The sequence below is a fragment of the Oncorhynchus tshawytscha genome, linkage group LG29, assembly GCF_018296145.1.
Source record: "Oncorhynchus tshawytscha isolate Ot180627B linkage group LG29, Otsh_v2.0, whole genome shotgun sequence".
Taxonomy (NCBI): domain Eukaryota; kingdom Metazoa; phylum Chordata; class Actinopteri; order Salmoniformes; family Salmonidae; genus Oncorhynchus; species Oncorhynchus tshawytscha.
In genome coordinates this window covers 4,626,086-4,651,905 of record NC_056457.1, presented here as the reverse complement: position 1 = coordinate 4,651,905, position 25,820 = coordinate 4,626,086, and the positions used below count along the sequence as shown (strand labels likewise).

The window sequence follows — 25,820 nt, the reverse complement described above, 5'->3', positions numbered from 1 at the left end:
TTCAAGTTCATAATTGTGCACTCTCCTCAAACAATAGCATAGTATTCTTTCACTATAATAGCTATTGTAAATTGGACAGTGCAGTTAGAGTAACATCTATTTAAGCTTTCTGCCTGTATCAGATGTGTCTGTGTCCTGGGAATTGTTTTTGTTACTTACAACCTCATGCTAATCCCCCCATATCCTACATTGGCTCAACCGTCCCGCGGGGGGACATCAATCCCGTAGAGGTTAAAGTAATATCAGAGCCATGCTACAGTAAAATACTGTAAGATGTGACTTCTATATGAAAGTAAGTGCTACTTTAATCATAATATTAGTGTTTTACAGTAACTACATGGGATTGCTGCAAGCAGTTTGTCTGCTAGATATTTGCAATTACAGCATATGTATGATTATTAGTTGTTTTATATGACGTGTACTTCTAGAGGCCTAAACAGATGCTTCCAAACTTGCACTGAGCACAATGCAAAACAGACAAAAATACAGTGCCTTGCAAAAGTATTCATCCCCCTTGGCGTTTTTCCCATTTTTTTGCATTACAACCTGTAATTTAAATGGATTTTTATTTGCATTTCATGTAATGGACATACACAAAATAAAAAAATGACATGTTAAAAAAAATATAAAAAAAACTGGGAAAGTGGTGTGTGCATATGTATTCACCACCTTTGCCCATAAATAAGATCTGGTGCAACCAATTACCTTCAGAAGTCACATAATTTGTTAAATAAAGTCCAACTGTGGCAATCTATGTATCACATGATCTGTCACATGATCTGAATATGTATACACCTGTTCTGAAAGGCCCCAGAGTCTGCAACACAACTAAGCAAGGAGCCCCATGAAGACCAAGGGGCTCTCTAAACAGGTCAGGGACAAAGTTGTGGGGAAGTACATATCAGGGTTTGGTCATAAAAAAATATCAGAAACTTTAAATCCATCATAAAAAAATTGAATAAATATGGCACCAAAACAGACCAGGCAAGGAGGGCATTAATCAGAGAGGCAACAAAGAGACCAAAGATAACCCTGAAGGAACTACAAAGCTCCACAGCGGAGATTGGAATATCTGTCCATAGAACCACTTTAAGAAGTAAACTCCACAGAGCTGGGCTTTACGGAAGAGTGGCCAGAAAAAAGCTTAAAGAAAAATAAGCAAACACATTTGGTGTTTGCAAAAAGGTATGCGGGAGACTCCGAAACATACGGAAGTAGGTACTCTGATTAGATGAGACTAAAATTGACCTTTTTGGCCATCAAGGAAAACGCTATGTCTGGCGGAAACCCAACACATTTCATCACCCCGAGAACCCCATCCTCACAGTGAAGCATGGTGGTGGCAGCATCATGTCGGGATGTTTTTCATAGGCCCTGGGACTGAGAAACTGGTCAAAATTGAAGGAATGATGGTTGATGCTAAATATAATATAAATAAATAATACATTCTTGAGGGAAACCTGTTTCAGTCTTCCAGAGATTTGAGACTGGGGTGGAGATTCACCTTCCAGCAGGACAATGACCCTAAGCATACTGCTAAAGCAACACTCAAGTGGTTTAAGGGGAAACATTTAAATGTCTTGGAATGGCCTAGTCAAAGCCCAGACCTCATTCCAATTGAGAATCTGTGGTATGACTTAAAGATTGCTGTACACCAGCGGAACCCATCCAACTTGAAGGAGCTGGAGGAGTTTTGCCTTGAAGAATGGGCAAAAATCCCAGTGGCTAGATGTGCCAAGCTTATAGAGACATACCCCAAGAGACTTGCAGTTGTAATTGCTGCAAAAGTTGGCTCTACAAAGTAATGACTTTGGCGGGGTGAATAGTTTATGCAGGCTTATTTCCTGTTTGTTTCACAAGAAAAAATATTTTGCATCTTCAAAGTGGTAGGCATGTGGTGTAAGTAAATTATACAAACACCCCCCAAATGTTTTTATTTAAATTCCAGGTTGTAAAGCAACAAAACAGGAAAAATGTCAAGGGGGTGAATGCTTTTGCAAGCCACTATATCTTAGCAAATCAGTAACATTTTAAGACTAGTTACCATTGTGATCTGTTTCCTATGCACATTAAAATGCTCAGACACAACTACCACATGTCAGTTCAGTTGGTACAGAATTCTTACTAACGGGTGAGTATAGCCACTTACAAGGCACGCCTCAAAATGTGTTTATAAGCCAGCGATTTCCCCTCCCACACATTTTTTTCCACAATGCACCATCATTTACACGATGCTTCTGTAAATATAGAGCAAACAGCAATACAGTACTTTATTGTTCAATTGTATTGTAATACAATCACAACAATTGCTAACATTGAATATGTAATTACAGTATATATTACAGCACACCAATTCATATTTGGTGTTTTATATTACTTGCACTTGTAGAGACTTTAACAAAGGCTTCTAAACTGGCAGTGACTACAGGGAAAAACAGATCTAGAGGACATAGTTAAACACGCAACCATTACAGGTTTGAGATTTACTGCGTCGCCAATCTGTCCCCTACACATATCAGGGGTGACTTCGGGGGCTTTGAGGTACCAGATTTTGCGTACTGGCAAAGAGCAGTAGGGTAGAGGTGCTTGCCGAAGTTGCACACATTGGGGAAAAAGTTTGTAGCCTAGGAACCGGATTATAACTGGATTTCATGCAATTTTACATCATTTTATATCAATGAAGATTTTAGCAGAATTGTTTTTATTACCTCACAACTGAAATTACAGCCTACTTAGACACAGACAAACTGAGAATCTGAGATCAATAAAAACTACCTTGTCTTGAATCCATCAATAGCCTAGGCCTAGGTGTGTGGAGACACATACAGTGTATTGTACAATATGAGAAGGAAATTTAAGTCCTAAAAAAGCTTTCCAGTTTCACTGACTCACCCAATGATGCGCAGCTAACTCACCGGCGATGGCTGATGCCCTTTTGTCAAAAGCCTCTCTCTTGTTTTACTTTCTGAGACAATACTGTTCACTCAATAGGCATATGTAAAAGTTCATAACATAAACTCAGCAAAAAAAGAAATGTCCTCTCGCTGTCAACCACATTTATTTTTTAGCAAACTTAACGTGTAAATACTTGTATGAACATAATAAGATTCAACAACTGAGACATAAACTGAACAAGTTCCACAGACATGTGACTAACATAAATGGAATAATGTGTCCCTGAACAAAGGGGGATCAAAATCAAAAGTAACAGTCAGTATCTGGTGTGGCCAACAGCTGCATTAAGTACTGCAGTGTATCTCCTCCTCGTGGACTGCACCAGATTTGCCGGCTCTTGCTGTGAGATGTTACCCCACTCTTCCACCAAGGCAACTGCAAGTTCCCAGATATTTCTGTGGAGAATGGCCCTAGAACTCACCCTCCGATCCAACAGGTCCCAGATGTACTCAATGGGATTGAGATCCGGGCTCTTTGCTGGCCATGGCAGAACACTGACATTCCTGTCTTGCAGGAAATCACGCACAGAACGAGCAGCATGGCTGGTGGCATTGTCATGCTGGAGGGTCATATCAGGATGAGCCTGCAGGAAGAGTACCACATGAGGGAGGAGGATATCTTCCCAGTAATGTACAGCGTTGAGATTGCCTGCAATGACAACAAGCTCAGTTCGATGATGCTGTGACACACCACCCCAGACCATGACGGACCCTCCACCTCCAAGTTTTATTTAATTTTTTACCTTTATTTAACTTGCCGTCAGTTAAGAACAAATTCTTATTTTCAATGACGGCCTAGGAACAGTGGGCTAACTGCCTGTTCAGGCGCAGAACGACAGATTTGAACCTTGTCAGCTCGGGAACTTGAACTTGCAACCTTCCGGTTACTAGTCCAACGCTCTAACCACTAGGCTATCCTGCCGCCCAAAATGTATCCCGCTCCAGAGTACAGGCCTCGGTGTAACGCTCATTCCTTCGACTATAACCACGAATCCGACCATCACCCTTGGTGAGACAAAACCGCGACTCGTTAGTGAAGAGCACTTTTTGCCAGTCCTTTCTGGTCCAGCGAAGGTGATTGTTGGTGATGTCTGGTGAGGACATGCCTTACAACAAGCCTAAAAGCCCTCAGTTCAGCCTCTTTCAGCCTACTGCGGACAGTCTGAGCATGTTATTGTTGGTGATGTCTGGTGAGGACATGCCTTACAACAATCCTAAAAGCCCTCAGTTCAGCCTCTTTCCGCCTACTGCGGACAGTCTGAGCATTGATGGAGGGATTGTGCGTTCCTGGTGTAACTCAGGCAGTTGTTGCCATCCTGTACCTGTCCCGCAGGTGTGATGATCGAATGTACCGATCCTGTGCAGGTGTTTTTACACGTGGTTGCCACTGCGAGAACGATCAGCTGTCCGTCCTGTCTCCCTGTAGCGCTGTCTTAGGCATCTCACAGTACAGACATTGCAATGTATTTCCCTGGCCATATCTGCATTACTCATGCCTCCTTGCAGCATGCCTAAGGCACATTCACACAGATGAGCAGGGATCCTGGGCATCTTTCCTTTGGTGTTTTTCAGAGTCAGTAGAAAGGCCTCTTTAGTGTCCTAAGTTTTCACAACTGTGACCTTAATTGCCTACCGTCTGTAGCTAAAAGTGTCTTAACAGCCGTACCACAGGTGCATGTTCATTCATTGTTTGTGGTTCATTGAACAAGCATAGGAAACAGTGTGGATTTTTACGAATGATTTTTGAAAGACAGGGTCCTGAAAAAGGAACATTTCTTTTTTTGCTGTTTATTTGGTGAGCCTACAGGCTGATTAGTCTTCTCTTTTCCGGAGGAACCATTTGCTTTCCAATCGGTCTTTTCCCACACTTGTATTTGAAATATCCCAAAAGGCCTGTTTTGGCTGCATGTCATTTTACAGCAGCGTAGCAGAATGCCATTGAGCCCCCAACATGCATTGCTCTTTACAGTACTGTATTGTCATATATAATTACAGTAGCTAACTGTACATTTGATGCTGTAAATTTACAGCAATTTGTTACAGTGATGGTTTGAGATGTATTATGTACTTTTTTGTAACCTATGGAGCTGCAACGATACAAGCTTTAGGGGGGCCATTTGTTCAAAACATTACAAACTACCTTTAATTTCTCCAATCCTCTATTTCTTTCCTCTGCAATCCACCCCTTAGATAACACAGCCAGGATCCTGACTCGGAGGGCAGGATTCAGCCGGCGTGAGATGAATACCTACCTACTGCCCGTGGTGATCTCGGACAATGACTACCCTATCCAGAGCAGCACCAGCACTTTGACTGTGAATGTGTGTGCCTGCGACAGCCGGGGGAACATGCAGTCCTGCAACACTGAGGCTCTGCTGTCTGCCGGGCTGAGCACTGGAGCCCTGGTGGCTATCCTGCTCTGTGTCATTATCCTCTTGAGTAAGTATTACTATCAATTACACTGGTACAGACAGTCAACGGCTTTGTGTAGAACCCATAAGGCTCTGTTCAAACGTATAGGGAATATGGTGCCATTTGGGAGACACCCAAATCAGAGTCAGAGCACTCAAGTAATCTTCTTAAGTCTAAACACACGGTATCCAATTCACGTATTACAAAGTGGAGGTAATTATTATGGGCTGTGTTGGACTCTACCACAAATAAATATACTGCACTGTGCTGAACAGGTCTGTAGTCACAAAGTCCTTCGACAGCACTTAAATCCACTGTGCTACTTCTGTGACTCCTTCTTCTTTGTGTGTATTCCTTTCATCATCATTCTTCAACTAAAGATAGTTGAATGTGGGACCACTCGCTGAGGCATACTTTGCTGGTTGCTTGTGTAAATACAGTGTGTTTCCTCATGAAAATGGCGTAGCGGGATGAAAGCTTTCATTAGTGGATATATCCACTTGACAAAAAGGTTTGTTTTTTTCTGTGCTAAAGTAGGTCACATGCTATTTCCTGACTTCCTAAAGCACCACTTCAGCCCCCTTTGTGAGCTAATGCAGTATTGTAAAAGCACACAGTGCAAAACTGCAAGTATGCATGTCATTTTCCACGGCAAAAAGCTAAAATATGTAGTGCTTATGTTCAAGGGTATATAAATAAGTAATGGCCAAAAAACTGACTTTGAACCTGGTACTGCACTTGGCCAAGCATAACCCCAGTGTACCAAAGCAGCATCATATAGCAGGAGCCTATTTAAGATGTTGATCAATTCAATTATCCCATTAAAAGTCATGACAGTGACCTAACGGCAACATACATATCCACTGAGTTTTCTTTGTGTACTTCACTTCACATCGTGCCTAAGAACAGCACTTAGCCCTGTGTTATACACAATATTACACAGGTTCTAATGAGCCTGAGTGTGTATGCTAATCTTCCTCCTCACGCGATACTGCAGAGACCCAGCTCATCTATTGATGTGTTCACCTCTTCATGTGTATGCTATCTTTCTTTCACAAACACCTGTTTTATGATCTCCACTTAACTAGAATCATGTTTGCATCCTCACCTAGCAACTGATTCCTCCCTAGCAAATTAAGTATTGACATTTCTTCCACTGCATGCCTGTTCCTCCTCACAGTCTCCCTTCACTTGTCTGTCTCACACTGAAGAGAGCTCAACTGTAGCTCTGGCTTCTGGCTCACTCAGTTTGGAAGTGCTGAAGGTTGAACCCCATGCTTGCCTTTTGAGCGAAATATCATGACATCTGCTCATTATCCAATGGTTCTCGCTTGAACCCCTATGACAGGCTGTCTAATTCACCTCTACTGTGCCTCCGACAGACAGGCAGGCAGGCAGTAGGCACTGAGCTGGAACAGTTTGCCCTCCTGCTTCTCCTCCTCTTCGCCACCCCAAACCGCCCAAAACCACAGCATGGGTCAGTCAGAAAGTTCTGGTCACAGGGCCTCTAAAGAGCCCCTCCTGCAGAGAGAGCTTTATAATTAACACCTAGGTGGGAGGCAGGTAGAGCACTACAGCACCTGCTGAGAGGTGGAAAGAGGAGGAGGAGGAAGAGGAGGAGGAGGGAGTAACACTGGCTGGAATTATTTTAGCTATTTTTGGTCCTTTTTCATGAAAATAATGAGCTGGACCCCATAAAAATCCCACACTCTCATAGCGCCACTCTCTGGATGCAAATTTCTGCTCATGCTGGCAAGTTTTGATTAAAAGTCCTGCTCAGAAATGAAAATATGGTAAGATGCATTTAATCATGTGTGTAAGTGTAGTCTGACTTGAGAGAGAGAAAAAAGGAGGCACTCTTTCAAGTGCTACAGCTTTTCTACAGTGAATGTGAAGTTAAGCGGAAAAGAGAAAGAAAATCTTTTCTGCTGAATCTTTAATAAAAGGAGGTGAGTGCCCGCGGCAGTGCAGCGGATTTATCACTGATAGCAAATGCGTCTTTCTCTCTTCTGTGCATTTCTGAATCTCCTTAATGCATGACACATGTATCGAAGCCCACTCCTCTCCCATCTCATACTCAAGTTATTCTCTCTCTTTGTTGTCTATAGTGATTGTGGTGCTGTTCGCTGCCCTGAGGAGGCAGCAGAGGAAGAAGGAGCCTCTGATCATCTCCAAAGAGGATGTGAGAGACAACGTCGTCAGCTACAACGATGAAGGGGGCGGAGAGGAGGACACCCAGGCCTTTGATATTGGCACGCTGCGCAACCCAGAGGTGATGGACGCTAACAAGCTGCGCAGGGATATCATCCCAGAGATGCTATTTCCCTTCCAGAGGACATCTCCTATAAAGGATAACGCCGACGTCAGAGAATTCATTCATGGGAGGCTTCATGAGAACGACTCGGACCCCACCGCGCCGCCCTACGACTCCCTGGCCACCTACGCCTATGAGGGGAGCGGCTCGCTAGCCGAGTCCCTCAGCTCCCTGGAGTCAGGATGTGTGGAGGGGGACCAGGAGTACGATTACCTCAGCAACTGGGGACCCCCGTTCAAAAAACTAGCAGATATGTATATAGGGAAGGACACGGCGAGAGAAACTTAGATCATAATTAGGCCTATACGAAAGCAGCTCATCATCAACGTCATGACTCAATAATCTCTCTCACACACTTTCCTGCCACCCATCCATTGATTCATATGAATGGTCAAGTAGATTTCAAGACTTGAACATTACACTCAACACTGGTGGTGACATTTCTCACAGTTTTACTGTTTTTGGTATAATCAGTAAAGATGCCTTTGAATTTTAGGAAATTTTGTGAACAATGGTGTGGACAATGTGTTTTGTAACTGAGGAACGAGATAGTAGTCTTGTATACTATCAATGTTTAATGGGAAAACATATTCATGAAAAAAAGTATATAAAAAAAAAAGCTTTTCCTGCAAATTACATTTGAAATAGATACATGTATGAACTGTTTTTCCATGATGGACATACTATATCCTATTCACTATCTTTGTTTGACAAACAATGTTCATGTGAACGGTTGGTAAGGTTTATTCGTCAAACTGTGGATACATTTCATCATAGGTGTACAATGTAATAAGGACGTGTACGTTGTAGGGTAACTGTTACACACTGAATTCATGTTGTTTGATTGCCAAGTCATATTGTTTTATATTTATATTTTTATACTTATTTTATTAATAAAAATTCCCCAAAAACACTTCACTTTTTCCCTATTTTTCCATAGATAAGGGCATAGTCCATGCCTTGGCCTCTAAACAATATACAATGATACATCATATCAGTGGAATTTGGTAGCATTGCTATTCAGCAGATGATGCATATTGCAAATCTTACATGGTCACATCTGAACTACAGGAAACTGTACGTGAGCTACAACCAGTGGTGATTTTAGCATGTAAATCTTGGTGTGGCAAAAAAATAAAAACATGTAGGATGCATGTCAGCAAAGCGACTACACAACACAGCACTGAACAATACATGAATTACACTATAACAGTGACAAATTGCCCACAAACTGTTAGGGCCTACATAAAGCTGTCCCAACAGCAGAGTCTCAACAGCAGAGTCCCAACACCTTACAACTGCTACACCTGGCTATCAGCAGAGACTTGTCTGGCAGCGAAACAGTTCATTCATAGTTCATTCAAATAGCTGTTCATTCAAATAGATGATATGGCTGACTTGCTTAAACAAATGTGGTTTCTACTGACAATTAAGATGTACAAACTATGGCATAATGGGACGACAAGCGGATAAGAGGCAATCCGTAATTTCGATTAAGACATTAATAAGCGTGCGACGAAGGACATAGTCAATATAACTAGTTGTTCAGCACTTTTGAAATGTACAGCGACAGCATTCAGAACATGGGCCGTTCTTACAGTGTACTCCCTGCACACCAAGTCATAACTGTAGGATAAATAAAGGAGGCATAATAGCAGACATTGAAAGCTCTTACAATATTCAATGTTTACATTTCTCTAAAACAGGTTACAGGCTACATGTGCACCGCCAAGTTAGAACAGTAGGCAAAATTAAGGGGTGAAAATAGACCAAATTATTATCCGCTGAATAGCAGGCCAACGTTAGTGGTTGCTTTGCAATGCTTGCAGTTAGCCACTGATGTCACGCTGGTATAAAGGATTTGGAGACAGGCGCAAGAATACATAATCTGGGTTTTTAATACACCCAAAACAAACATGTATACAAAACACTGGAATGTACCTAAACAAAAGAGTGAGGGTAAACCTCGTAGAACGACACGGGGCAAGACCCGTAATACACAATGCACAAAACACGCAGCACAGGCTGAGACAATGCATAGGCACTCACACAACCAACGGACATGGGAACAATAATCGACAAACCAATTGGGGAAACAAAGGGCATATTTATACAAACACAACCAGTGAGGAATTGGAACCAGGTGTGCGTAATGACAGTTCAGTGCAGCCTAGAAGGCCGGTGACGTCGACCTCTGGAAATGGTGAACAGAATGAGCAGCAGTACGGGGGGGATCCGTGACAAATGATTCCTTCCAATCCACTGATTGTTGAATTTGCAATTTGCAACTTGTTGTGTAATGTTTATGTTCAATGGCCGATGAGCACTGATACGTTTTATCTATAATTTATCTTCATTATTTCTCCTATGACAAGGATTAAAAAAGATTTGCCATGATGTTGCCCTCTTTGGGTGTGGAATGCCCCATCCCCCTCTCCCTGCCTCCCCCTTTCCTCCTTCAACTAGGCTGCTGTGGTCAGAGAGACGTCGTAAATTCCTGAGGATCTCCTCATGGACATGCAGTAAACAGAGAGTACATTTTCATAGAGAACAGGGGAACTTCTTCCACCTCACATAACTCGAGGTCCGAACAAATTTCATGTCACGGAGAAAGTATAGAAGATCGGTGAAGAATCCAGCTACGAACTGGTCCATTTGTTACAACTTGGGGAAGCTCATGGGAGACGGCGTGGCCACATTACCATAACGCTGTTTATATAATAGCCTCAGATATGAGGTTTACATCTAATTGTTGTATAAGATGAATGAGTGAGTATGATACTGTTTACACAATTTTACAATGTGATTTTGGACTGTTTAATGAAGGAAAATTCAAAAAGGGAATTGGAGTTAATTAAATCAGAGGACCGCCCCTGAGCCCAGTTAGGGTCAGGCGTCCTGGGACAGCCCTTTTCTGCAATTCCGAATAAAACCCAACTTTGAGAAATTATCACCAGACCATGTTTTTCTCCATTAGGAGAGGACAAAGGTTGTAAACCATTGCTGAATCTTTTAACCGTACCACGTGGTTAAACTCTTCGACTATCGATACCGACAGAATAAGAACAAGTCTTTGATATTAATTACTAGTCTGCAGCTAGGAATTCGGTATCATTGAACGCGAAGAACGACAACCGCCGAAACATCCATTCTATAACAAATGAATGAATGTTACTCTGAACTATCCCCTCTAACCAAGACAGAGAGAGAGAGAGAGGGAGAGAGACAGACAATTCTACAAAAGAAACAAACTTTTCACCAGCGATCAAGACGACACACTGAGCGTAAATATATATATTGATTGCAATTGTTCCCGAATGAGTGAGCGTTCATGTGTAAAGGATTAGCATTTCAGTTGTTATAATTATTAACTCTGTAGTGACTTCTTAGTCGACCCCCACTTCCCCTTTTGTCTAGGCCACTAGGGCACATTCTCCTATCATTTCTTGTAACCACATTTACCTTGTTTGTTTGTGCATTTCTGTGAATTACTTAGTTAGTAATAAATAAATTATTCAAGACAATTGATGTATGGATGACTCATAGTGAAGACTGGGTACGTGCAGATAACCAACAATTTACGACGTTTGGAATGAGACTAACGTGAGGTAAAGTAAATAATTCATTAATTCGAAGACTAATTGATCAGATAAAATATCAGAAAAGTTATTTTAGGAAATGATAACGTTGTAATCTGAATATGTTTCCAACTTCCTAGTTAATTACAGTTACATGATTAATCAGTTGATCGCGTAATAATAATTACAGAGAGTCTTCAATTTAATGATAGTAAAGACACGACAGATTTATGATGATGACTATTAGCTAAGATTTTGAAAGTAAGATGTTTACATCTCCAATCAAAGCTACTGTACTTACAACGGATTTGACGCCATTTTATCTGTGGCCAATGATCTTGAGCATTCTTGGAAGGGCTCTTCTTATGTAACTCTACGGCAGGACCCAAAGGGCTTAAATGTTCGATGTCTACTTTTACTAAGGACTTTCACTTGTGACGTAGTGTCCCCATGAGTGACAGAACACTGAGCCAATCACGGCACAATGCTCCTATTTTCTGCTGGCCTGCCCCACCACCACAGAAAGCACTGAGCTAGGCTGAAACACCATGTTTGTATGCTGCTTTATTAACTAAATTATATAAATATTTTTTGTATATTGTGACATGCATTAATGACAAAATAACATGCAAAATAGGCAAGCCCCCCCAATTGTTTTTAAAATATATAATTCGTCAGAGCTATTTTTTTTGTTGCTAAAAATGTGGGGCTTAAAACAGGTGGGGCTCTGATAGGGAGGTATTTAATAAGATAATCAACAGCTCTCCCTTTGTGGACATATTTTCTCTTGATGAATTAGTTCTCTATTTTCCCCCCATCCAATGTATTACATTCCAGCTATCTTTCGCTCTCTTCCCTCTGAGGTTACACACAACATTAACTTCCTACTTGTTTAGTCCAAGCACAATTATGGATAATGTTGCTCTATGCATATTTTGAAACGAGTGGAATCATATCCAATATAACAAATGGATGTGTCCCAAAATGGCACCCTATTCCCTCGTGGTGGGTAAACTCTTTGAAAAAAGGGTTCCAAAAGGGTTATTTGGCTGTCCCCATAGGAGAACCCTTTTTGGTTCATGGTAGAACCCTTTTCGATTCCAGGTAGAACCCTTTTGGGTTCCATGTAGAACCCTCTGTGGAAAGGTTTTTACATGGAACCAAAAAGGTTTCTTCAAACTGTTGGGGACAGCCAAATAATCCTTTAAGGTTCTAGAAAGCAAATGTTTTCTAAGAGGACACAGACAATGCAGAGTACTCAGATTTACAAACATAAATCAGGAGTTTAACTAAATATATAATCTACTTACCGCACAAGCCACAGTCCAAGCCGCAGTCCAAGCAGCAGTCCAAGCCGCAGTCCAAGCCACAGTAGTCCAAGCCACAGTCCAAACTTTGAAGTATACATGTGGGGTTGGTCATGATTAGCTTTACAATATAATAATGTTTTATCTCTGTGAAGTGCCATTCCTTATGGCGACACAACATGGTTACTCATGAAGTCTCCATGGTTAGCTAACATTCTCATCTCATGCTAAAACTAATAGTATTAGCAGTAATAGTATTACTATTCCTCCAGCAAGATGGTGTCTTGATTTATGACAGACACACTGACTGCTATTGACAATGTGGGAGTCTATGGCAGTAATAGTACACAGTCATTTACCAGATGATTTTATCCAAACTGACTGACTGTAAATATCACACCCCTTTCGACAGTGAGTAAAAATCAAGTGACATTTTACCTTTCCTTTTTAATTGAATTGATGCCTTATCCAGGAATATACTACATCTTTAGAACAACATCATGTCATTATTGGAGCCACCCAAGACATTTGATTACAAGCACAATTGGAGCTGTAGTTTCAGAACAAAGAGGGGGACTTCCAGACTCTACTGAGAGACCCGACCAATACTACAGTATGCCTTTCTGAATAATGCATTCGGGCAGAGAGACACGCCAAGGTGACTGCAAATACGTGCCACTGTCACTGGCCATTACCTTAAGACTTGGCCTGCATCCCAAATGGCACCCTATTCCCTATATAATGTATCATATCTGGTCAAAAGTAGTGTACTATAAAAGGAATAAGTTGCCATTTTTGACACAAAGGCGGTAATATGGCGCACTATGAATCGTCCATGTCGTTTGTGGCCAAAAATTCTGCATTAATATTCCAAACACCACATCAGTACTATGCAGCATTAGTTATGGTGTGATATCAGTGCTGTGAAGTGGGAGAGACCTATATCTAAGGTCAATGTATTTTCCATTATATTTAGTAAGGTAGTCTGATTATAAGTTTTATGTGTAGCAGCTAGCCTAGTCAGCACAGTGAAGTCACACTTTACCAGTCTATGACGTTTGGATGTTGATGTAATAGAGGCCTATGGGGTGATTCTTGAATTGCGGAGGCATTTTCAGTCCTTCACCTTTGGAACCATGAAAGACACTTTAAAATGAAAAATGGTTACACATCATACATGTTTTTGCTTATATTCAACTGTTTATCATTGATACAAGATAATCCAGTAATTTATAGTGCAAAACGTTATGCATTGTTTAAAATGGGCTTGTCCCAGTAGTGACCAAGTAGAGTTGCAGTGACACGTTTTGGGGATTTAGAGATATCTATTATTTTGAACAAGAGTATTTCATATATAGTATAGATCAATAAAAAACAAAGACGGCTTTTAAAATACCTACTTTTTCTTTACAAATATAAAATGTGTCTCTCAGTTTTATGTCATTGGTGTTACCACCTTGAAAATCATTACAAAGATACACAAGGACCTTGAGCATTTCCTCCAGTGGCAAACTGTTACCGGGGGAGGGGTCTATATTAAATACAATTCTTGCCTAATTGCACCCTTTTAGTTTGTCATACATTTTAGGATTCCATTTATCATTTGGGGTTTCTGAATCCAAGTGTCACTTGGTATTGCTCAATGTTAATAAAGGGAAATTACATTGTGAGAAAAATGATTAATCATATATGTTCAATGGGTTAATGACCTTAGCTTTGAGAATATGTGGCCTCTATTTCCAAAAATCTAAATTTACCTCAAATGTATCATTGGTGTGACCATCATTGGTGTTACTGCTCCTACTGGTGACACAATGTTATCATAATGGTAAAAAGGTCATTAAGCTCCAATATTTGTTCAGTTAGAATGGGAAGATGCCTTTAAATTTGACAAAATCAAGGAAAAATGTGCTAAAAACAATTTTTTTCTTTAGTTTTTGCCATACCCAAATGCCACCACAATTCAATAACTTTCTAAAGGTACTGTATGTACTGTAATAAGCCATAAGGTTTCATAAATATGTTTCCTAAACAGCGTGAACATACATTTTCTTTTTAAATAATAGGGATTCAATCAAATGCACGTAAATTAAGCTACCTTCAAGTAAAGTGCAATGTCCTTGTCTATAATGGGTCTTTGATTGATTTCCAGCCTTAGAGTAGGTAATGCTTGCATTTGTCCATGTTCATTTTTACTATTGTGGTACACCGAAGGACACAACACTATTTGTTGACATGTCTATGCTAGATAATAGGGATGATAAGTGACTAAAGACACAACAGGCTGTCACCTTGAATTACCATAGCTTATTATTAAAATGTACCTTTCACAGTAAAAAAGAGAAGCATGTCCTCAAGGAGAGGTGGTAATAATTGAATCTGCCTCCCAAATGGGTGCTGGTCAAAACAGTAGTCTTAATCTTGATGCAGTCTTAATCAGAGTATAAATGGTGCATCAGGCGTTGGGTTCACATGGCTTGCTCATCCGAGAGCAAATAACCCATGTGGTGCACTGAACTGTGGGAAATGTTAGAGTCGCTAAGTCTGTGTCCCAAACGGATCCCTATTCCCTATATGAAGAGTTTAATTCCAAAACGCTATATATCCATTTTCAGAATTATTGGTAAATTAGCCTTAATGGTTTAAATAAGTTATTCATGACATTGGTGTATTTTTCACTATCAAATGTTTTAAAATGTTACCTTTATTTTACTAGTTAATAACAAATTCTTATTTACAATGAAGTTCTACTGTGGAACAGTGCGTTAACTGACTTGTTCATGGGCAGTATGACAGATTTTTACCTTGTCAGCTCGGGGATTTGTCAGCTCGGCTATCTGCCGCCCCCCAATCATGGCATGGGGTTGTTCAATGACAGACATGTATTAGGTTAAAATGTACAACTTGATGGTTTCATTTAAGAAAGACAAATAATCATGTTTTCGTCTAAATGCGATATATCTGCCCCACTTTTAGAAAAATAAGTAGTACTGCTAGGTTTTACAACATCAAATGTAAAAAACAACTACATGTTTTATAAAGATCTGTACAAACGATACATTTGTGACATCAATATTATTCAATACAGCAGTATGAGATCTGCATGTAAAACATTTACATTTGACATTTTAGTCATTTAGCAGATGCTCTTATCAAGAGCGACTCATACATTCATCTTATACAGTAGTTAAGTGAAAGAACCACATATCAGTCAGATATACAGGATACAAACAATGGATATAATAGCGTTTTGCTAAAAGAAAAATCATACAGCTAAAACCTATGAAATAAAAATCTGAAAACAGTAATATTTTACACACACATGAAGGTACCCATAAGCAATCATTTCTGATGAAAAACACAAATGTGAAAAAACTGTGGATATAGCGTATTGGATATAAACTCTTCATATAATGCACTACTTTTTAACAGGGCCCATAGGGGATTTAACCACTGCATAGGGGATAGGGTGCTGTTTCAGACGCAAATTAAAACACCACAGAGGGAAGAACTCACATCTAGAACTCACATGTTCCACCTCCCTCCCTCACATGCTTGTGAGTACTTATGTTATGCATATCCTGTTTGCATGTCATATGGAATAATACATGGCAGATACCTTATTATGGTGAGGATTCCCAGGGTAAGCAAATGCTCTAGTGCTCACAGTGCACTTTAAGTGCAAAGTGGCAGATGACAATCGCTGATCTTTTTTTCCCACACTTTAACTTCCTCAGATGTGACAAGCATTTGGATGTAACAAATTGCTTTCTAGCCCGAGGCCATTGTGGCTTCTGATGTCTTGTCAAGTCACCATCTTCAGAATGGTTCAGAATTGTGTCTCTAATGTTAGCATTATTTTGTGCCACTAGTGTGTGTGTGTGTGTGTTAGGCGTATAGTTTCACAACATCGGTTTTGTACCACCCCATCGATTGACTCTCTATGACTTTGATATCTCTCATGTCTTGAAATAGTCGCATCAGCAACTCTGAGAAAAGGCCTCTCAGATATGATAGAAGATAACTTAGTACTGTCTTCCTCACATGGGATCCTCCCCTGTGTTATTCTCATAGTTTGAACATACACTGCTCTATGCAGCGTAAATAATTGCCTGCAAGCACGTTGAAGCAACTACATCCAAAACTTTCTTTATTTGGGATGTTATTGTACCCCCTGTGAAGCAGGCGAGAAGAAGCGAGAAATGGGTTGCATGTCAAGTTGTATAATACATTATATTTTTTATGATGGATCAGGTTTGAAAATCGCAGAAGGGAATCATTTTTCTGAGTCAGGCATGGACCGCTAGGCCATAGTGATCAATAATTCAGGTGAAGTATTGGCATGTGGATGGGATGTGACAGGCTGGGGCAGGGAATCCAGACCACCTGAGACATGGTGGGGTCCTGGAGGAGTGGGAATGGCTCTCCCTGTCACAGTGCATGCGTCCCAAATGACACCCTATTCCTTATTTAGTGCACTACATTTGACCAGGGTCCTGGTAGAATGTAGTGCACTATATAGGGAATATGGTGTCATTTGGGAGGCAGTTCTGTGTCCCCTGTTTAGAGGTTGAACTCACACTTGAGTGGAGCTATGCGGTGCGTCCGGCGATGCGTCTGGGCGGAGGACGGTAACGATTAATCAAGTGAGTCATCATGGAAGCCGGTGGCCCCAGAAGACACAATACTCATCTTTTAATAAAGAAAATACATTTCCTAAAGGGGCTGGGAGTCTAGTCATTAGAAATGTTAATAAGTAATGGATGTTCCTGACTATGGTTGATTTTTAGAAGAACCCATCACTGCAAGAGTTAATGTTTGGTTTACAAGGAAGGGGACATTGTTGCAAACATGGGGCACAGGCATCAGCTATCAGATTGGTGCATAGTCCATTCTCTCCTCATAGCATTTTACATTGCCTATGGTTTTCAATTTTCCGTGAATAGACAACTTGACCTGTCTATTTGCAGCTCGGATGTTGGTCCTCAATTCTTTCCATTTGTAAACTGTCACATTTTAGGGATATGGCTAACCTAACATAGCAGGAGTAAAAGAAAACATCTGAGTTTTTCAGCGGAAAAGGAATCTACTGTAGGTTGAATTAGCTAAATCCCTGAAAACCATATACATCCGGTTGTTGGCAATTCTGCTAAGACTAGGATATAGCAGACTACTAAAGCACATATATATTGGCTAGGCCTACAGCTCCCCCTCTAAACTTGACAGTGCCTTCAGTCTCTTTCACTTCATAAAAGCAAGCCCATGACACAGCTAAGCCAATTTTCTAAGACCCAGGCTTGCACAGTCAGGATGAAGATACTCAAAGTGTCTTGATGAAAAACAGCCCCGGCAATCCATCTATCACCTTCTGGATTTTATGGTGTGAAAAAGCTGAAGACTGATTCTGTGCCAGGATACATCATGGAGAACATAATGAGCATCATCAACTTGAACTCTAATCTGTCTCTCTATGGAGGACCATAGGCCTAGTTATAACTGTAAGAAGGTTCTTGCAAATGTAAGTAGGTTAAACTCTAATATCGCTTTGTTTCCTTAACCCCCCCCCCAAAAAAAACCCACAGAGATAGGATTACAACCATATACTGCACAACTGGATTAAGAATACATACATTATTTTAGGATTTGAAGCACTTTGTTTACTGAAAAGTACTATACAAATACAGTTATTATTATTATTAATAGTAATATTATTATCGAGACTGAAGACCTAGCTCTCAAGGGTAAATAATTGCATGCATTTACAGTATGTTCAGCTGTATGGTGCTTTGTAACAGGTAAAAAATAAAAAATGTCTAAATCAGAAACAGTATACATACATACAGGGGAGAGGTTATCACGCATCAAACACTACTGTACCCAGGGATAGGAAGAAATTGACAAAATACAATTTCAAAATGCTATGAAGATCAATGTATCAAAATAAAGTACAGAATACATGATTTTGAAATGTATTAAAATACATGTGTTTTAAAATATAGAAATACATTTGCAAGTAGCAGGCATAAACAGCAACAGCACTCTCAATAAAGGTTTCAGAAATGTTTCACTTGCTATGACTGTGATATGTTGTTGTTTATCTACCTCAGTTGAATGCACCGGTTGTACGTCACTCTGGATAAAAGTGTCTGCTAAATTACCAAAATGTAAATGTGCAGTGCATTCGGAAAGTATTCAGACCCCTCCACATTTGTGACCCGATTCAGGAAACCAGGCGGATGTTGCAAATCATGACTTCACAGGAGAGCCGTTTGAACGGAATTTAATTTTTTTATCAAAATGCGTTTTTTTGGCAGAACAGCCTTCTCAAACATGCTATCTTTCATGTGCCTTAGTAACAAACTTGTATGCCATCTGTAAATACGAATAAAATGGTCAAATTACGAGCCTTGTTGGTTAAGCCACAGAAAAAGTTGGCAACCTTCTCACTAGCCATGATTGGATGAGATAATGAGTGGGCTGGACATGCGGAGAGAGGAGTTTGGATTGGTCTGCCATGTTCAAGGCTTCTGTCTATTTGAGCTCGTCAGTCTGTGTTGGTAATCCTGTAAAACGCTGCTTTTTTATGTATTGTGTAGTGGAGCTGCGTAATTGTTGCTCTCCACTTTCTGGAGGATCAAGTTTTGATATCAGTGGAATTCAAGTATAATAGCTAAAGAGATGGAGACGCGTCCATCATGCATAAGATGTACACAGGTAAGATAGCTAGCTACATTTTCAGATATTACACATTATTAATTTTGAAAGAAAGCTAGCTATTTAATGTTAGCTGGCTGGCTCCCTAGATGACATTATTAGTTGTTTGCCTGAGCCATTAGATTTTCTTGTTAGAGCTAAATGTTAGCTAGCTAACATAGGACCTGATTGGTTAGCTCAAAGCACTGTGGCGTTGTTGGAACGTTGTTCATTGTTGTTCAACTAACTAATGTTAGCTGGCTGGCTCGTTAGCTAACTTTACGTGACGTGTGATTTTAAACATTGTTTACCTAGCTAGGATCAATATTTATCTAGCTAGCTACACAACTGGTCAAAAGTTTTAGAACACCTACTCATTCCAGGGTTTTTCTTTGTTTTGACTATTTTCTACATTGTAGAATAATGGTGAAGACATCAAAACTATGAAATAACACATATGGAATCATATAGTAACTTAAAAAGTGTTTAAAAAACATTCAATGAACACTCTTTGCCCTGATGACAGCTTTGCACACTTTTGGCATTCTCTCAACCAGCTTCACCTGGAATGCTTTTCCAAAAGTCTTGAAGGAGTTCCCACATATGCTAAGCACTTGTTGGCTGCTTTCGCTTCACTTTGCAGTCCAAATCATCCCAAACCATCTCAATTTGGTTGAGGTCGGGGGATTGTAGAGGCCAGGTCATCTGATGCAGCACTCCATCACTCTCCTTCTTGGTAAAATAGCCCTTACACAGCCTGGAGGTGTGTTGGGTCATTGTCCTGTTGAAAAACAAATTATAGTACCACTCAGCCCATACCAGATGGGATGGTGTAACGCTGCAGAATGCTGTGGTAGCTTTGCTGGTTAAGTTTGCCTTGAATTCTAAATAAATCCCAGACGGTAGCACTAGCAACTGCACTTGAAGAAACGTTCAAAGTTCATGAAATGGTCCATATTGGCTGACCTTCATGTTTTAAATAATGATGGACTGTTGTTTTTCTTTGCTTATTTGAGCTGTTCTTGCCATAATATGGACTTGGTCTTTTACCCCCCACCTTGTCACACCGCACTGATTGGCTCAAATGCATAAGAAGGAAAGAAATTCAAGAAATTCACGTTTAACAAGGCACACCTGTTAATTTAAATGCATTCCATGGTGACTACCCCATGAAGCTGGTTGAGAGAATGCCAAGAGTGTGCAAAGCTGTCATCAAGGCAAAGGGTGGTTTTTTGAAGAATCTCAAATATAAAAACATTTTGACACTTTTTTGGTTAAAACATGATTCCATATGTGTTGTTTCATATTTTTGATGTCTTCAATATTATTCTGCAATGTAGAAATTGTAAAAATAAAGAGTAGGTGTTCTAAAACTTTTGACCGGTAGTGTATATGTCTTAAACTAAAGTTTACTGTTAGCTAGCTAACCTTAGCTGGCTGGCTCCCTAGCAGACCTTATTATTTGTTTCCCAGAGCTGGTTGCTCTTCTAGTTAGCTCCTAATGTTAGACATTATTCTCACTTTGTTCATTGTTGTTTAACTAGCTAACGTTAGCTGGCTGGCTCGTTAGCTAACGTTACGTGACTTGTGTACAACACCCGTTGAATATGGCCGGTGTCAGTAAACGTCTGCAAAAAAAGCATAATGAAGTTGTTGCCAGCAGAGCTGGTTAGGTTGTTTTCATTTTATACAGAGGTAAACAAATCATTGCCCAGAGCATCAAGTGTGCGCTCTGAGAGCGAAACAAGATGGGTGGGGCTAAAGCTTAAGAGGGTGTGAACGATGGTGAATGGGTGTAGACACTACTTTTATCCACTGTAAAAAACACAATTTCACATTTTGCTACATAAGACCGAATCCAGTTGGTGAGTGACATTTTGTTAAGTTACAGCCTTATTCGAAAATGGATTAAATTATTTTCTTTCCTTATCAATTTTCACACAATACCCCATAATGATTTTAATTTTTTTTTGTGTGCAAATGTATTAAAAATAAAAACAGAAATACCTTATTTACTTAAGTATTCAGACCCCTTGCTATGAGAATCGAAATTGAGCTCAGATGCATCCTGTTTCCATTGATCATCCCTGAGATGTTTCTATAACTTGATTGGAGTTCACCTGTGGTAAATACAATTGATTAGACATGATTTGGAAAGGCACACACGTCTATATAAGGTCCCACGTTTAATAGTGCATGTCAGAGCAACAACCAAGCAATGAGGTGGAAGGAATTGTCTGTCGAGCTCCAAGACAAGATTGTGTTGAGGCACAGATCTGGGGAACAAATGTCTGCAGCACTGAAGGTCCCCAAGAACACAGCGGCCTCCATCTTTCTTAAATGGAAGAAGTTTGGAACCACCAAGACTCTTCATAGAGCTGGCCGTCTGGCCAAACTAAGCAATCGGGGGAAAAGGACCTTGGTCAGGGAGGTGACCAAGATCCCAATGGTCAATCTAACATAGCTCCAGAGTACCTCTGTGGAGATGGGAAAACCTTCCAGAAGGACAACCTTCTCTGCAGCACTCCACCAATCAGGCCTTTATGGTAGACTGGCCAGACAGAAGCCACTCCTCAGTAAAAAGGCACATGACAACCCCCTTGGAGTTTGCCAAAGGGCACCTAAAGGACTTTAAGACAATGAGAAACAAGACTCTCTGGACTGATGAAACCAAGATTGGACTCTTTGGCCAGAATGCCAAGTGTCACGTCTGGAGGAAACCTGGCTCCATCTCTACTGTGAAGCATGGTGGTGGCATCATCATGCAGTGTGGATGTTTTTCAGAGGCAGGGACTGGGAGACTAGTCAGGGTCAAGTGAAAGATGAATGGAGCAAAGTACACAGAGATCCTTGATGAAAACCTTCTCCAGAGGGCTGGGGTGAAGGCTGGGGTGAAGGTTAACCTTATAACAGGCAACAATCCTAAGCACACAGCCAAGACAAAGCAGGAGTGGCTTCGGAACAAGTCTCTGAATGTTCTTGAGTGACCCAGCCAGAGCCCAGATTTGAACATCTCAGGAGAGACCTGAAAATAGCTTTGGAGCAACGCTCCCCATCCAACCTGACAAAGCTTGAGACGATCTGCAGAGAAGAAACTACCCAAATACTGGTGTGCCAAGATTGTACCGACGTACCCAAGAAGACTCGAGGCGGTAATCATTGCCAAAGGTACTTCATCAAAGTACTGAGTAAAGGGTCTGAATAATTATGTAAATAAAGTTTCTGTTTTTTACTCATGACGTTTTTTTTATTATAAAAAAACATTTTTGCTTTGTCATTATGAGGTATTGTACGTAGATTGATGAGGAAACAACATGTGGGAAAGGTCAAAGGGTCTGAATACTTTCCGAATGCACTATAGTTATAGGCCTTGTTATCAAAATGGTACATTCTTGCACATAAGTATGTTTAACTGTAGTAGTACTTTGTTGCCTACTGTAAATCACAAACTGTAGGCCCATAAACTGGCACATGCTGGCATCAATGAACTCATCATATCCATCTCAACATCCCATTGATGTCTGGAGCCAAACATTTGCTCAAACTGAGAACAAGTCATACCTCATTATAATTCTTGCATGTTAAATTAAAACAATTACCAAGCAATTTAACAGATTCTGCTAACATTGTGATAACCCTCCAAATTTCGAGTCCTCGTTCAGAGTCTAATTGAAAGCGGTAATTTCCCACACATTAACCCAATTATGAACATGGATATATTATATTATAAATCCCCTGCATTTGGCACTGAGATAAATCCATCTGAAGTAACTGTAAGAATCATATAGCCAATAGAGTACACTATTGTATTTGTCCCAAATGACACAATTTTTCATATATAGTGGACTACTTTTGACTAGTGCCCATATAGGGAATAGGGTGCCATTTGGGATGCACATATGTTATGTCATCTGCAAACATCGCTAACAGTGAAATAACCTGATCCTTTCATGTAAACAAGTAAAGCTCTGTTCTGGGATGTGCGAGTGGAAAGAGGGACGTGACGAGAATGTTAAAATAGAAGACATAGGTTTCCCTCAGGAACTGGAAATTACTCCCAAATCCAGAGGGAGTGCATCAATGGTGAGGCACACTGCCTGGTTTGTTATAATTACAGGCAGGGGAAACTTCTGAATAGGCATCTTAATGACCAAACAAATTGTTGCATATTTCAACTCCATCCGGGCTATTTTCTTAGGGGGAAGATTGTAATTGCTGTTTTGAATGGTTTCAATGCTGTCTTTGTAGTGTGTGCTGCTCTCCATGGTGGAGTAATATGTATTCATCACATTTCAGATGATTATGGAGGCAGTTACATGCCAATCATGCCATTCCCAACAAATACTGGTAGCACATTATTTTGACAGGGAGGATGCCATGCTGACAGTATAGTTAAATAAGGAGAGGGAACACGGAAAGAAAGGGAAGAGAAGATGACTGAGAAGGGAGACATTAAGGGATGATTTATCTAATTGCTGTTTAAATAGCCAAAACCTTGCTGTGCTGAAATTACCATGCAGCCACCATATCCAGTCCCACAGCTGCAGATATCACTAGCTGGTCCAATAACCAATGTTGATCATTGGCATTTTGTTGCAGATAAATCAACATCCTACATTTTAGTTACTTTAGGTTTTTAAGTGAGAAGATAGGCCTTACAGCACACTGACAACCTACACCTTAGACTGTTTTTTCCTTATGACCAGGTAAGACAGTTATACTGTACTAATCTCAGTAATGTATTTATAGTAATATTAGGTATTTATTATAGTACATATACAACGTTTACAGAGTGTGGCTATAAGAATGGACCTATAAGGAAGCATTACCTAGTATGTGTCACCATCTTCTGGAAAGGACATGCTATTGCTTTTAAAATGCTGGTAAACCATATAAAGTAATATAATCTATGAGCATTTCTAATAACTGCTAACAATTTTAAATTCCAAACATGTTGATATGGAACCATTAACCTGGGTACCTGACCCATGGAAACAAATAAAGATCTAAGACCTGACCAATAATGTCATATCCTTATTATTTAATGTGGAATTAGATTCAGGGAAATATTGAAATAAAACGTGTGGTGAGGCTCTTCAATATTTACCCAAGCAAATTTATTGGTTGTTTTTCGTTTTGTAAAAGGGTCCTGGAGAAGAATGGGAAATCATGATTGGGCCAGTAAGTAAGGTCATCCAATCAGCATAAATCCTGCAGAGCGGACCTTACTGTGCTCAATAGGCATAGGCTTTGGATTTACAGATTTACAGTTTAACGTCAGCAAAGATTGCTAGGAACACATATTCAAAGACAAAGACACTATGGCAGAAAGTAGAAGCATAGTACTGTATCCCTTTTAGAGGGCAGCAAAGTAATGGCAAAATAATTGCACTTTTCAAGCAGGTTTGTCATTAGATTAGGACTACCATATCCACACAACTAAAGTCTTTAGGTTTGACTCTGTAGGAGAAAATGACAATGGATGTAACTTGTACCATTGATCCAATTTGAATGAATGCTTTCGTAAGTATTATGAATAAATTCATGAATTTGTTTCCATTAATCCAGTTTAGTTTATTAGGAGAGGCGCTGTGATACAATATCTTATTTTTTAATCTAAAGGCTAAACTTGCTTTGGCCTGAGTAACCTCTGGTGGCAGAGCATTTCAGAATGACATGACTCTAGGGTAGCCTAGTGGTTAGAGCATTGGTCTAGTAACCGGAAGGTTGCAAGTTCAAACCCCCGAGCTGACAAGGTACAAATCTGTTGTTCTGCCCCTGAACAGGCAGTTAAATATACACAACTGAGCAATGCACTAAATATGTTTTTAGTTTGGCTACTGTGAAGAAACCCATACAGTAGTAGCTTGTCTGGTGGGGTATGTATGTCCGTTTGAAGTGTATGCAAATAGATTATACACGTGGTTAGGCATTTTCAACACACACATTTTTCTTAAAAAGATATCAACCATGAAAGACTATCATGCATGTTATTGATGTTAGTTCTGTTTGTGCAGATAAAGGCAAGGCGTGCTGCTTTGTTTTGAGCCAGATGCAGCTTTGCTAAGTCTTTCTTTGCTGCAGCTGACCACACAGCAATCAAGATGGGACAAAATCAGAGCCTGAACAACTAGTACAGTTAATCGTTGTGTCAAAACAGACAACAGACATATGTCGTAGAATTACAGCACTATGTTAATCACATTACTTTCATGTTAAAATGTATTCCTATACTAGTCCATTCACACTGTCTGTTTTTCTTAGAGGCTACAGAATAGAGTTCTTAGAACTCTCATCTGTCTTTGTTAACGCTGACAGCAGATTTGCGATGCCTTAGGGGTGATAAACCTAACAAGCCACATTCCATTCATGTGAGGGAGATGGCTCTAGTCTGACTGAGCTTGCAGTTCATAGACTGAATTGGTGTTTGTGTAATGGAAGGTACCAAGGAGAGATAGCTCGGGTTGAGAGGAACCTCGTTTTGGGGGCCAAACCCTGGTTTCCTTACAATGAGAACAGTCTTCACAGCAGATACTATCTGCTGTGAATTATTCATTTCTTT

At 40.2% G+C, this 25,820-nt stretch overlaps 1 protein-coding gene across 1 annotated transcript in view; it reads left to right on the top strand.

The window, feature by feature from the left end:
• Positions 1-8,587, top strand: part of LOC112228030 (cadherin-10) — a 51,169-nt gene extending 42,582 nt beyond the window's left edge. Inside the window, exons 11-12 of the mRNA XM_024393150.1 lie at positions 5,145-5,393; positions 7,475-8,587. Of these exons, the coding sequence (XP_024248918.1) occupies positions 5,145-5,393; positions 7,475-7,968 (743 nt within the window). The 3' untranslated portion in view covers positions 7,969-8,587. The remainder of the gene's footprint in view (positions 1-5,144; positions 5,394-7,474) is intronic.
• Positions 8,588-25,820: the final 17,233 nt, after the last annotated feature.